Source organism: Meriones unguiculatus, chromosome 6, assembly GCF_030254825.1.
Source record: "Meriones unguiculatus strain TT.TT164.6M chromosome 6, Bangor_MerUng_6.1, whole genome shotgun sequence".
Lineage (NCBI taxonomy): Eukaryota > Metazoa > Chordata > Mammalia > Rodentia > Muridae > Meriones > Meriones unguiculatus.
This window is the reverse complement of record NC_083354.1, coordinates 102,541,224-102,556,533: the sequence shown is the minus strand read 5'-3', so window position 1 is coordinate 102,556,533 and position 15,310 is coordinate 102,541,224. Positions and strand designations below refer to the sequence as shown.

The 15,310-nt window shown below is 42.7% G+C and overlaps 1 protein-coding gene across 2 annotated transcripts in view; it reads left to right on the top strand.

Moving 5' to 3' along the window:
* The window catches only part of Stmn2 (stathmin 2), a 47,908-nt gene that overhangs the window by 30,015 nt on the left and 2,583 nt on the right, over nucleotides 1–15,310 (top strand). For both annotated transcript variants that reach the window (XM_021632310.2, XM_060385798.1), the window contains exons 3-4: nucleotides 2,156–2,328; nucleotides 11,072–11,263. In XM_021632310.2, the coding sequence (XP_021487985.1) occupies nucleotides 2,156–2,328; nucleotides 11,072–11,263 (365 nt within the window). The remainder of the gene's footprint in view (nucleotides 1–2,155; nucleotides 2,329–11,071; nucleotides 11,264–15,310) is intronic.

Below are 15,310 nucleotides of genomic sequence, written 5' to 3'. Positions count from 1 at the left end.
CTTCAAGCTGCACACTGTAGGAAATCATAGTGTGTTTCATCATACTGGGAAATGATAAACAGTTTCCACAAGTATGTGCTACATCTGTGCAGGGGGTCTAGGTTATCTGCACAGATGGAAGGGGAGGAGGACCTCCACAATCCGTGGACTGGGGAAGGGGCATGGGAGGAGAAGAGGGAGGGAGGGTGGGATTGGGACAGGATGAGAGTGGGGCTACAGCTGGGATACAAAGTGAATAAATTGTAATAATAATAATAAAAGAAATTCTAAATTCCATTATAGCAGAAATTCAGAATACTATCATATTTATAAAAATTACTAGGAAATAAAATTATATAGAAAGAGGTAGGTATAGAAAATTACTTTTAAATGTGTATTGTAATATTAATTCCCATATGAAATAATGATATGAAATATATAATCAAAGGAACAGTGTTACAGTTAAAGTTATAAAAATTTTATAAAAAATTTAGATAAAGTTAAAGCATATTCAAATGTCTGTGCCATTACTTTTGATCATGAATACAGTCTAGCCTCATGTAACCCTTTACTACATTTTCTAGAATTTAGTATTGCTAGTATATTCATACCATAAAGATCAATTCATGCACAATTAAACTGTTGGTAAATATTATGTATAAAGTATAATTGATTTTTTTTCTGTAAATTGTCTTGCAATTACACTAACATTCTTATCTGGCATGCATAAGGCACATACTTGTGGAAGCTATGAAGTTATAAATGTCCTCAAAGACACAACCTTTCTGTTACATTTTTATGTTACAAATTATCTTAGATTATAAATGATAGCACCCAGTAAAGTGTAAAAGTCTGATAATCAGTTTATCAGTCATTCTACATATGATTAAAACTTCAAAGTCTGGTAATTTACTTGTGGTTGGTACTTAAGCATGATTAGCAATTGGTCTTTGTTGAGCTGATAATTAAAACTGTATTTGTCTACAGCGTGCATGTTTAAAACTACAACATGTATTCATAATAGCTAAATAGAGTTACTTAATGTATGCTTGCCCCGTTTGTGACAAGAACACAATCAGAGAAAATAGCCATAAAAATGTTTAGACCACTGATAAAATGGAGTTTCAGTCCATCATTAAAAAAAAAAAAATGCCATTTGCAAGAATGAATGGAACTGGAGATCACTTTGTTAGCAACATAAATCACATTCAGAAAGGCATACATCTCATCTTCTTTCATATGTTTTCATATAGATACACATTTAAACACATAAATGTAAGCTACATACATGATGTGAAAGTAGGAGGAAGGAGACTAACAGGAGACAGAGAAAGATAACAGGGGGAAGTGGGTTGCAAATGTGAGTGAAAAATAACATAATGCATCGTTACAGCAGCACTAGGGATCACATTGTGCTGGTTGGATATTTTCTTGTCAGTGTGACACAAACTGGAGTCACCTTGGAAGAGGGAACTTCAGTTGGAGATTGACTCCAGCTCTGACATGGAGACATGTCTGAGGAGCATTTCCTTTTCTGATCTGGGAGGAGCCAGCCAACTGTGGGTGCTGACACCGTAGTCTTGGACTGAATGAGAACACAAGCTGGACTAGCCATGGAAGGGAGCTGGTGAGCAGCGTCCCTCCACGGTCTCTGCTTCAGTTTCAACCTCCAGATTTTTCCTGACGCCCCTGCCCTGCATTCCCTCGGTGATGGGCTGTGGTGTGAAACTGTAAGCCAAATAGATCTTTTCCTCCCAAGCTGTTTGTGGTATTTTGCCACAGTGACAAAGAGAAAACTAGGACCCTCGTGAACATATTTTAATTGTCTAGCTAAAATTTTGTACTATTTAGCCAACATCTGCCCAATAGTCATCAGCATTGGCAGCCATATTACGAGGAAAGGAAAGAAGTCATTGTCTTGCTGTATCTGGCTTTCTCTTACTACAATGCACTCCAAATGACATAATTACGTAAACGTATCAACAAAAACATTTATGCTTTTAAAACATGTGCACAGCTGAGCCTGGGGCTTCATAGATGTTGAGAACAATGTAGAGATGACTATCTCCTGCAACCCTTGTTTTCCATTTCCTCTGCTAAGCTGTCGCTTGCACTTGCTCGACTCCAAGTCATGATTCAACCGCCTGCTTAAAGTTCTCCAATGTTCCTTCCATAGACATGGAGGTGAAGCAGATCAACAAGCGTGCCTCCGGCCAGGCTTTTGAGCTCATCTTAAAGCCACCATCTCCCATCTCAGAAGCTCCACGAACTTTAGCTTCTCCAAAGAAGAAAGACCTGTCTCTGGAGGAGATCCAGAAAAAGCTGGAGGCTGCAGAGGAACGAAGAAAGGTAACTAGATTTCCCCGTGGGCTTTGTTGTTGCTGCTGCTGTTTTGTTTTGTTTTGTTTTGTGGGTTTTGTTTGGTTGGCTGGTTTGGGTTCGTTTGGTTTGGCTTAGCTTTAAAAAAAAAAAAAAAAAAGGATCTCTCTGTGTAGCCTTGACTGCCTGGAACTTGCTTTATAGATCAGGCTGGCCTCAAATTCACAGAAGTTTTTAAGGTCTCTCCTTCCTTCCTCCCTTCTGCTCCCTTCCTTTCTTTTACACACACACACACACACACACACACACACACACACACATAAAAATAAATATTTTTAAAGGTGTAAGGGCACTAAGATAGCCTAGCCAATCTGTGCACCAAAGAAGTTCTATCTGGATGAAGCTGTCCCGGAAGGTTGTAGTTTCTCATGAAGCCTTCTTTTACAGAATTCATCCAGCACTGCATTTACCATGTGCTCTCTCATGCTGTATTTTACTCATCGGGTCACTAAAAGAGTACCCTGCACACACAGTTTTGTCGTGAGGATGAAACTCTCGATGTAGTACTTTTTTATGTTGTTTACAAACAAAAATCTCCCATATTATTAAGCACCATAATCTATTAATATTGTTATAAATTTGGATTTAAAATGAAGAAACTGAGCTATGAACCCAAGTAAATGCGCTAAACTCGACATTTTCGCGGCCTCTTTTGGTGTTATTTTGTAAGTGTAATCAGCTGTCCTGTCTAAAGCCCTCCAGGGTCTGTTGCACTCAGGGAACTGTAGTTTCTTACTTAGCAGAGGCGTCTTCTATATAATGGGCACAGCCCAGGAAGAATTATACATGCGTATCTGCACTCTCGCGCGCACACATACACATACACACACACACACACACACACACACACACACACACACATACACACACACACACATACACACACACACATACACACACACACATACACACACACACACACACACACATACACACACACACACACACACACACACACACACACACGCCCAAAGTTGACACCAAGCTCAGAATACAAGAATCATTGACTGGTCCAAAATTAAAATTCAGAAAGCAAAGTTCAGCTTCAGTGATTAGTACACCGGTGGCCTTTCCAGCTACTGTACGTAAGTCACAGAAAACGGCTGAAGGAGAAAAGAACACAGAGATAATAAAATTTAACTGGGTGTTAATTTATAGGACTTCTAAAACTCCCTGAGGCAATGAAGTAATGGTTCTTGTAAAACTCCTACATCCTGACAGCAGTAAACTATTAACAGTTATTTAAACAATTAAATCTAACTAAAAATTGACCGCATAGCTAATGGGCATTGACAAATAGAATCAGCCAGCATTTTGATGTTCAGAAAAAAAGAAAAAATATTTTGGAACATTTTTTTTACAATGGTGTATCCCATTAAAATTATTGTGCAATTTGGACATTTTTCAATGACAAAATCACCATGTGGAATATGTTCTGTAGTAGAGTTTTAATTAAGAGAAAGTACAGCTAATTAAGAGAAAGCACCAACTTAAACATTCATCCATTGATTTTGTTTTTCTATTGGGTTGCACTGGCTTAATTAGTGCTCACGTGAAAAACTGTTAACTCTCCTTAAAGAGTATGTTAGTGCATCAATCTCAGTGAGTATCAGGCCAGGACACACAAATAACTCCCATCCGTGCCAGCTAAAGTTGAAGAGTGGCTGCAGGTGTGAGGACCGATGAATTTACATAATGATGCGTTATCGTCAGGAAACTGTCTTTAGGCCAACATTTCTTCTTGTTGCCAATCGGTTTCACCTCCAGGGAAGTTTAGCTGCCGTCAGTCCACAATCACTTCTAACAACACAGCAGCTCTGGCAGCAACAGAACTTCTCTTTCTTGTAAGCGTGCTGCAGCCACAATTGTACCAAGGTGGAGGAGAGGCAAGAGTGTGATGCTCAAACCCACCATGGCCCTACAGGCTAGGCATCTGGGGGGTGAGGCAAAAGAAAATTAGGGTGTCTCACCAGAAAAAAAGGTGGAGGTGAGCTTAGAGAGACAAAACCGCAGGTATCAGTAGTGTAAAAACCAGGACAATTATTTCGCTCACATGCTGTTCAATGTGTAGTTCTCTTGCCTGCTGACATCCCATGTCCTTGTTGTTATATCAATAGAACGTAAAAAGCTTTATGTACATGCCATTACATGAAATTGCATTACTGATTAGAAATACAGTAAACCACATACACATTTAAATTCTTTAGTGGTCAGATAAAAACAGAAACATAGTGAATTAATTTTATTAACACATTAAATTATTCATACACAAAGCATTATATACCAATGTGTTGATCGGTAGAGGGGCACCAGTAAGTGAGTTTCATCCTGTTTTAAGTGTAGAGTGTGGTTGACCCCTGCAGTGAGTTTCAGTCCATACTGAGTAGCCAGTAACCACACATGCTGGTATATCAGGCAACTTCTCTAAGCAATGAGAAAACTTAACATCTGCTTTTCAAATCGATACCAAATAATCACTCAGTACCCAGCCCTCCCTTCCCAGAACACAGCAGGATTGGTAAGACATGTTTATTTGCATGAACTACTTATTTAACCATCCCCTCCATTAAGTTCTGTGAAGGCAGAGATGTGTGACGACAGTGCCTGGCTATATCACTACAAAATTTACCTTTTTGAGTGAATAAAAACTTTTAAATTTTTAAAAATTAAAATCTAAGTTCCTATGCTAAGATAGCAATATTTAAGCTGTATAAACTTCGTATTCTATACTCCCACCCCAAAACAAAATTGTAGGTAGTAAGTCTCCTGAAATTAAAATCTCAAAATTGACAGATATTTAATAATCTAGGACCAGCTAGTCATTCTCCTTCTAACTGGGAACTGAGGACATGACCATTACGCTTTCTCTCCCTAAGTAGGCAACAGTCAACCATAAGCATATCATAGCATATAACACAAAATCAGAGTAGCAAGAGCAGCAAGTGCAAAGGCCCTGGGGTCAGAAGGTTGTGGTGTGTTTAAGAACACACCGTGAAGGCCAGAGAGGATGAAGTCATGAGCCCAAGAGGCCAGGAGGGGAGCTAATGACAGCAGCGGCACTTTAAGGAGCTTGGCTTTGAGTTCGAGTGAAAGGAAGGCAGAGGAAGAAAATAAGGCCACATCTGCACTTTGTGTGAATCATAGCACTTTTTTTTTTTTAATCTGTTTTTTAAGGGAAAAATGGTGTTAGATAAATACAGAAAACAGGAGATTGTTAGACTGAAAATCAAGCAAATGGGTTCAGGAGGCAAGCATAAGGAAAATGCTTTGAAGGCAGCAGTTCAGACCAGAGGACGGGTGAGTTGGGAGGCGATGCAAAGCCAGACTCCACGACATAAACCATAAAGAGACACTGAGTTTTGAATGAAATAAATGCTTCTAGATGTTTAAAAAACGAAAAAGCTGCTGAAAATTGGGAAGCGGGATTCAGCCTTAGCCACAAGTCACATTGCCCAGGGCCTGTTTCCTTTCCCATACATTACAAATCTGTAAAGATCCTGCCCAGAAGTCACATGGCATTGACATGTGGGTAAATAATGTTTTGCTGTTGTTATAAAGAAATTCAGTCCTTATTGTTGATCAGCATCCATGATTATCTTTAGACAGTGAACATTTTGTCACTAAATTGATAGAATCCTGACTCCAACTAAGTACATGGGGAGACATGAACAGAGGGGTGAGGTGTGGTTTTTATTAGGGCTTTTTAAGTACAAACCCACTTATTAGGATGTTTAAGGCCTTCCCTAGGAACCCAGGAGCCCTCTGCGGGCCTCAGGCTCTCTGAAGTCAGGGCTGGAAGGCTGCTGGCAAGCGTCTCCACGGGTGATCAGATGGGCTGTGTGTGAGATGTCCTGGCACTTTCCCCAAGTCCCTAGGCCATTTGCGCACACTGTCACAGCGCCAGCCATCTGGTGATGAGCTTGGCTGGCACGCCAAAGGCCCCTTCCTGCCACAACTAATGCTCCGTGGTTCAGCTGACAGAAAAGCTTATTCCAAAGAAAATGTAACTTTTTCCTTACTTTTTCTTCCTTATTGAAATACCTCTGACCACCAGGGTCTATTTTTTCTTTTCTTTTTTGAAATTAAATTCTTCATATTGCAAGTGACCACAGTTAGGAAATTATGTTAACACTTTGGCCACCCAGGCACTGTGACCATTCGTTCGGCGCTCATGTAGCAAGAGGTTGCAGAACGAGGCTTCCACGTGTCCCAAGTGGATGACCCCAACACACTCTGCTGCTCCAGAGGAGCTACTAGTGTATTCTCTTTGTCACATGTCCCAGGGAAGGCAACCCGTGGTCTTATTATCTGCAGCAGACGACAGTGTTTAGGGGTGTCTTTCAAATCATGCCAAGAGCACATGTTTCTTAGAATGTCTGCCGTTGAACCTGTCTCTGCACTGTTGGGTAAGTCAACTAAACTCTGCTTTTACCCATAATCCCAGTTGCCCCTGCCCAGTGTCTGTGATAACACCATGACCAAAAGCAACCTGAGGAGAAAAAGCCCCATTTGACTGGCAGATACCAATCCACCACTGAGAGAGGTCAGGCCAGGAACTCAGGCAGGAACCTGGAGCCGAGACCAAGGAGGAATACTGCCTAAAGGCTGGCTTAGCTCACTTTCTTAAACAACCCTGGCCTACCTGCCTGGGGATGGTGTCACCCACAGTGGGCTGGACCCTTATCCGTCAACCATTAACCAAAAAATGCCCCTCAAATATGCCCACAGCCAATCTGATGGAGGCAATTCCTCAGCTGAGATTCCCCCTTTCCAAGCTGACAAGAACTACAGAACATTCACCTATAGAAAAGACTTGTAGAAAGTCCCATGTCACACAGCTATTGCGAGAAAGAGGAAGTTAGTCTCTGCAGACGGATAAGGAGGAGCATGAGGGGTCAGTTATTCCTAGATTACATGCGCCCAGTTCTGGCCTTGCAGGGATTGTGATCCAGCAAATGATTTTACAATGGAGAGTGCTTCTGACTCACATTGCTGCCACATTTTATAAATATTGTAAATATAAAGGAATCTTTATCTTAATGGATAGAATAAGCAGATTGAGGAATAATAGTATGTATATATAGGCCAACTAAAACTGCCTTGCAAAGTATTAATATTATGAAAAGAAGATAAAAATTTAAAGATACTTATGACCTTGATAAAAGTGTACACCAAAATAGATTAAACTCAAAGGCTTCCCCAGGAAGCCAGTCTAGGAAGACTGAATTCATGTGTTAGCCCCACTGCACAGTGAGCTCTAATGACCTATGAAGCACTCTCCGGAAGAGAACTGAGCGCCTGGATCCAGATGAAACAGTGTAAACACTGCTAGCCTCAACTTCTCCATTTGCAGCTTCTAGGGCTTTGGAATGGCCTTTCTCATTTCTCTCACTAAGAAAACAGTATGCATTTGCCAGCCCATGACCTCTCTGAAGTCATACATGGGTGAAATCTACACAGTCACCAACCCTGTCACCTGCAGCTGGCATCCTAACTTGGAAAACAGCACTTGAGGTAGGCAAAGGAGTAGTTTCTATGTAGTCACACTTCGGTGTTCAGAAAGCCAGTGTGCTTCTTCATGGTCATAAAACCTTCCTATTTGTGGTCTTCTTGGCAAGGGAAATCACACAGACTCTTTTTCCCTGTGAGGGAACCACAGCAAACCCAGCCCAGGCTTCAGAACAAGGCGGACTCATTAGGACACTCCATGAGTTCTTTTATGTGTCTCTTTCTGTGCTCCTGGCTTTCCAGCAGGAAGTGAGTGCTGTGGTCTTTGTTCCTCACAACTACACTCAAAGGTCATATTTTAGCACGTTTCTGTGTCTTTAGCCGAGGCAACAGTGCCCTCTCAGCATTAGCAGAAAGTCCGATGCTCACAGAGGCAGTACACTGCCCACCAGTGGAAAGGTACCTTGAAACTAAGGGATTTAGTGTTTGAGAATGGTTCTGGGTATCAACTAATAGCCCCCCACGTGATGAGCAGGGACAAGGGGTTGCTTCAGCAGGGGTTACGTGTACTTCAGATATCCCAGTGGCATCTAAAATGTAGCCTTAAATCTTTTATGTGTATGTAAAATAAAGTGAATTTTATGGACTAGTTAACTAGGATTTATCATCCAATTCATTTGTGCAGTAATTAAACTCTTAGACAAGGTGGTGTAAAAGATGCTAATTAACCTCTCTGCAAAATGTTCAAGTGTTCCTGAATGGACAATAACTCTCCTCCCTGTCTCATTACCGTACCTTCATGCACCTCTGGCCACATTATTCCAGTGATCCTGAGTTGCTATGAGGATGTACACAAACAGTGTTCACCAGCAATCTGCCTCAGTTTCTCAAACAGCTCTGCATTTTCCTTAACGTACTTGTGCATTGAATCACCTGGCCTCTGTCTTGCCCAATTGTGCATGTCAATTCTCAGAGACCTTCTGTGTCAGAAACATACTCTCGTTCCCAGTTCCCACAAGGCCAATGACTTACCTTTGGGCAATTCAAATGCAACTGACTTTTACCAGGCTCCATCTCTCTACCTCTCTCTAAACCCACTTGGCTCACCTGCCTTCCTGCTAATCTGCCCAGCCACAGCACAGAGTAGAAACACTTGTTTGAACATGCAGTGAGAACTTTACTCCCGCAAACATGCTTCTCCACTTCTTTAGATCACGTGTTGCCCTTGTCCAGGGAATAAAGCCAGGGACACTGTAGGCAGAGAGAGTCTGCAATAAAGGCAGCACTAAGTCTGCCTTTCAGCCCTTGTAGAGCTGTGGAGAGTTTGAGAGCCTCTGAGCTATGTTCTAATGAAGAATGAGTTTAAACACTGAGTTCCAAGGCTGGAAAGATTGCCCTATGGGTAAAATGCTTACTGCACATGCCTGCTGGCTCGTATTCAGATACCCAGCATCCATGTGAAAATACAGGCACTTGTCTGTAGCCCCGTCACTCTGGGCTCAGAGACAAGTGAGTGGGCCCTGGGGCTCTCTGGCCAGCTAGTCTACAAAATGAAAAATAGACGAACAAATAAAACAGAGAAACAGTTGAGGGATACATTCCAACAGCAACCTCTGACTTCCACATATGACCGCATAAAGGCATGTACTTGTTCACATGAGTGTGGAGAGAGAGATTAAACCAAAAAGTACAGTGCCTCTTTCCTTTAATCCTGGCACTTAGAGGCTGAAGCAGGAAGACAGCCAGTGCATCTTGGGAAGGGTAGACTATATAAATTCCTCAGCCTCACTAAAGAACCTTGGAAGTAGATCTCAGCAGGTAGGTACGGGTGTCTATCATTATCAAGCCCCTAGTGATGACACTCGCAGAGAGCCATATATCCTGCTGATGCTAAGGAGAAAGAGCATGCTGAAGACACAGTTAACCCCCTCTCTGTTCTCATTCCAGCAGGGCCACGGGGTCACAGTCATTCCCCTGCTCTGACCGAAGAGTGACAGCCAGAACCAGGCTGTCACTGGTTTTTGCCAAGAGGACATTAAATTTGTGTAAATGTTTTCAAGTCCCTACAGATAATTTATTTTATGTGTGTGGGTGCTTTGTCTGCATTTATGTCTGTGCACTGTGTGTGTCTGAGGAGCCAGAAGAAGGCATTGCATTCCCTAGAACTGGAGTTGAGGACAGCTGTTTGCTGCCGTGTGGGTGCTAAGTATGGAACCTTAGTCCCCTCAAGTGCCCTTTACCACTGAGCTACAGCTCCAGCTTGAGAGACTTTATTAATAGTTCCTGGGGAAAGGGGAGGATGGGAGTGTAATAAAAAGACAAAATTAATTATATGGACAAAAGGTGAGAAAAGGCCCCTGGGCCCAGATGTTTTGGTTCTGTTGCTCTCCTTGTGGAGCTCCTGTCCCCTCCAGGTCTTTCATCTCCCCTTCTTTCATAAGATTCCCTGCACGCTGTCCAAAGTCTGAGGCTGATACCCCAACCAAGGACAATTCATGGAGATAACCTAGAACCCCTGCATAGATGTAGCCCATAGCAGCTCACTCTCCAAGTGGGTTCCCTAATAAGGGGAACAAGGGCTCTCTCTGACATAAACTCAGTGACTGGCTCGTTGATTACCTCCCCTTGAGGGGGGAGGCAGTCTTACCAGGCCACAGAAGAAGACAATGCAGCCAGTACAGATGAGACCTGATAGGCTAGGGCCAGATGGAAGGGAAGGAGGACCTCCCCTATGAGTGGACTGGGGAGGGGTATGGGGGGGAGAAGAGGGAGGGAGGATAGGGTTCGGAGGGGATGAGGGAGGGGGCTAGAGCTAGGGTACAAAGTGAATAAATTATAATAAATAAAAAATAAATTTAAAAAAATTTCTTGAAAAGATGAGAAAAGGGCAGAAAGGGAAAGAAAACCCAGGCCCCAGGCCTTACCCATTTTCTTCAGGTTCCCACACAATGCTGTAGTCCAGTGGCTCATTCTAACATTTCCTGTTGTATAAATCTTTAGCAACATCTTATATAAATATATACATATATATGAAAGAAAAGAAACTCCTTGATGAGAGCTAATGCTATTTCCAAGACACTTTCTCCAAAACTTTCACAGCTGAAAATTCAGGGAGCCTCAGCCCTGCCAATGTACTCTGTAGGAAGTGCTGAGGCCTCTGTACTGAACAAGGTGAGCCACTGTGCTGCCGGTGCCTGCAGCACCAGGTCTAGCATGGAGCTAAGTCAGTAGCCAGGCAACCGTAAATCCTGTGTTTTCCCCCCAGTCTCAGGAGGCTCAGGTGCTGAAACAACTGGCCGAGAAGAGGGAGCACGAGCGAGAAGTCCTCCAGAAGGCTTTGGAGGAGAACAACAACTTCAGCAAGATGGCGGAGGAGAAGCTGATCCTGAAAATGGAACAAATTAAGGAAAACCGCGAGGCTAATCTAGCTGCTATCATTGAACGTCTGCAGGAAAAGGTAAGGGCGGCAGAGCACCGGGCAGGGCAGGGCAGGCGTGCGTGCGTGGGGGTGCAGCACAGCTGGGGCTGCCGTGGGCTGGGGACAGGGGCTGCACAGCCACCCTCAGGCTGCTCTCATCAGTCCCTTGACTCTGGGGCCTGACCCTGTGTTGAGAAAAGCTCCGTCAGCACTGCAGAGCTCGTCAAAGGTCCAGCCATGGCGGACTCCAGAAAGTCGGTTTTAATGTGTGTTCCACATCTGTACAAACCGATGTGTTGGAAAAATATTAACTTTCACATATGTAATATTTAAAAATATGATTACATTCATGATATAATACCCAATGTTGTAAAATTTACAAATAGTATTTCATTAAAATATTATATATTTAATACAAAAACTAAATTTAAAATATGTTTATCATAAGCCCATTCTCTCCATGTGAGAAAATCCACAAGGAAAACTGGGGCATGGGACGTAGCAGAGGGACTATTAATTCATCAAGTTCTGGTGTCCTTAGGCCTTTCTTATTAACCTCCTGTACACACACACACAAACACAAACACACACACACACACACACACACACACTCCATCTCCCAAAAGCTTGCCTTTAAAAAAACACACAATGTAGCTATGAATAGTTTTGCTTTGTTTATTTCTGGAAATTGGATTAAGGTTGAAAAATAGGAATTTCTCACCCTTCCTGCCGGTTCTCACAGCCGTTTGACATCAGGCACCACAGGTGTAAGAGATACTGCAATTGTCCTCCAAGCACTGAGAGTTTACATCGCAAACTCACAATCCTCCTGCCTCAGACTCAGAGGTCAAACTGCAGGCACACTCAACTTGTACCCAGTCTTTCAAAAATACTATTTTCCCAGAGGTCCTTATAAGTGGATGTGCTGCTCATGAGTTTTGAGAGCTCTGCCTGAGGAAGGCTGCAGGCTCTGGCAGTGAAACCTTGAGGCTCTGGAAGATGTGGGAACATGCCCTAAAGATGTAGGCAGGCAGAAGCCAGGAGAGGAACTTCAGAAACTTCTTGACATTTTTAAAGAGGTGCACTCACGCTCTTCGGAGCAGCAGCCTGTCTCTCCCAGGGTCTCAAGTCAGATGTCAGTTCTCCATAGGTCACATGTGGTGGCCCCAAAGCATGTGCTTCTCTGAGATCCAGGACAGCAAAGTTCCCTTTGCCGTTGTCTGCTCCCCTGTCCTCAGCTTACGGGTGTCTTCCTGCTTCCTTGCTTCCTGCTACTGTTCGTTCTCATCAGCCTTCACCTAGCATCATGGGCCCAGTGCTGTTGCCATGGATGCAATACGCTGATCTCACTCTCCAACTCAACCTCACCGTTAGTACCCACAGCAACTCTGCCTCACCAGCAGTCTAAGGATGCCACTGGTTTTGAAAGAACATGAATGCAAATCTATAGTTTATCCCTCTTGCTTTTATTTGTAAAGTAGTTCACAAAAAAATTTCATACTTCAACTAGCATTTCTGGAAGAGTTGCTTTTAATCAATTAATTTTTCCTCTGTGTGTTTTTTACCTGTCTCCTGCCCCCTCTGCTCACAGTTGGACCTAACCCCTCACATTCATACATGCATGTATACATGCATACATTTCTACCTGAAAATGTCCAGCCTGTGATGGGTGTTTAATTCTTGGAATGAAGATCTGCATCTTTATTTCCCCAGGAAATACCCAGCTGTCTTAGTTTCTTTTTCCATTATCATGACAAAAACACCATGACCAAGACAGCTTACAGAAGAAAACAGTCCTGTAATGCTGGGGGCGCATTGTGCTGCCTCTGTAACAGAAGCTTTTCTGAAACCTGACATCTGGAAAGGCAATTACTTCAGAAATTACATATTAATGAGTTGACTGCTCAGTGAGCATTTCCAGGGTCTCTGCTATGCACTTAGAAACATGGAAAGGGGAAATAATAGAAAAAAAGATTCTCAGCAGCCAGGCTCGGTAGGTCTCACTTATAATCCCAGCACTTGGAAGAATGAAAGCAAGGGTCATGTGCTTGAAGCCAGACGGGGTTACAGAATACATGAGAGCTTGTCTTTAAAATAAAATAGGAGAGAGAAATTTGTCAATTATCTGTTTTGGGTAGAAACGGCGTTCTGGTGTCAGGTTCTATCGACACCAATGTTCCCACAGTAGGACAAACCCTGCTCTTGCCAAGCAGAAATAATTTAAAGAGATGCTTTCTCCAGCAGAGCTCACACAGTCAGTTTTACCCTCACCAACGAGAAGTGTGGATGGAACTGAGGAAGGAAGAGGCAGGATTTCTGCAAGGCTGTGTCTGATAGTCCAACCAGCATCGGGCAGATGCATTGTAGCATTACTTTCGTGACAACAGCAGTACATTATGTGATACAGCTCAAAGCAAAAATATTTTTCTATGAAAACAAGATTATTTTCCTATGAGGTAATTTTGATAATATGTAAGTGTAGATTTCAATCGCTATCAAGTTGAGCGTATTGTTGTGACACTCTCCTCATCTTCATTTTGCTGTTGTTGATTCATGAGTGCCATTGGTGTGACCAGTTGCTACTGAACGTGTCATGGAAAGAGGACGGGATTATGAGCAGCCACTATTGACTACTCGATATAGGCCAGGTGCTTTTGCACGTATTGTCGCATTTAATTCAAGCAGCAATGCTACCAAGAAATATTGTTATTCCATTCCACACCTAAGGAACCTATTCCTCAGAGAGCATACTGCGTTTGGCCAAGATTACAGAGCAAGCAGGTATGAATGCAAGCCTTTCCCAGACCGAACTGTGTTCCGAGCTGAAGTTGTTACTCCTAATTAGTCATTGAATGCTGCATATAAGCAATCTTAACAAAAGCACTAGGAGTGATACTCCATGGTTGCCCTTGACCCCCTGACCACCAGCATCTTGAGATATGACATCAGGACTTTTATGAGCTCTCCCAACTTATTTCGGATCAATCTTTTATAGCACAGGGTCATGACCGTTAATTTAAAAGAGAAGAACATGGTGATGCTGACATTATCATGAATTTAAATAAACTTAGACAATGAAATTTCATAGAATTATTACTTGACAACTTGAGGTGGTCTGGTTCCTGATCTTATTACATTTGATACGCACGCACATTCACTAAAGAGGATCTAAGAGACAAGGGTAGAAAAAGAAATGACCTCACGTTTCTTGGCTTCCAAAAAGAAGTCTCTAAGTCACATTTTTCAGAGAACCGGAAGTTTTCCTGAAGCCACCATTCATAGATATTTTCATCTAAAAATAATGTTTACAGTGTCAAAATTCTACTACCCTCTCCTTGAGGAGGAATGGAAAGAGGGAAATTGCAAATATTGTTTTGTGGATTTAGACATGCCTGGATCTAGCCACTACACATCCAGGACCTCTAAGTGCACCTGGAAAATAAAGTGGATGTAACTAAAGAGGCAAATCCCTAGAGAACCCCACAGACAATGTGCCTAGAGAACCCCACAGAGAACGCCCCTAGTGAATGCCACAGACAAAGTCCCTAGAGAACTACACAGAGAGAGCCTCATAGCTACCTTAGTAGCTCCCAACTGGAGTTTCTGGTTGTTGAGCAGTTTTCTGATCAAGACCACTGACTGGTGACATTACCTGTTCGGGCCGACACTGGCTTTTTCAACATTTTCATTTAGCTTCACACCAGCGCATCAGAGGCACGCATTTCGTACTGCAGGTGTGAAGTTCCCAAATAGCAGATCAACCAAAATTCCTGAAAATATTTTCTTAGAAACTCAGCAGGCTTATCTAAAGTTTCTTTTAAAGTTATCTCGAACCTGGATTAAGTCTCTGTGATTCGCTCAGCAAACATTGCTTTCTGGATTTGAGTAAGAAGTGAGGTTCAGGGTAAACAGGTTTCATCCTACGGCTCACTCCTGTGAAGCTGCCTGTCATAACTGAAGCTCTGCTGTCTCCAGCACAGGCCGAGGGCTGGCACCTTCCCAGTTTCATAAGAGCCCAGCTTTCACTAATGAGTCTCCATCTGCATGAAAAGGGGACACTGCCACAGATTTGCCTCATAATAACTG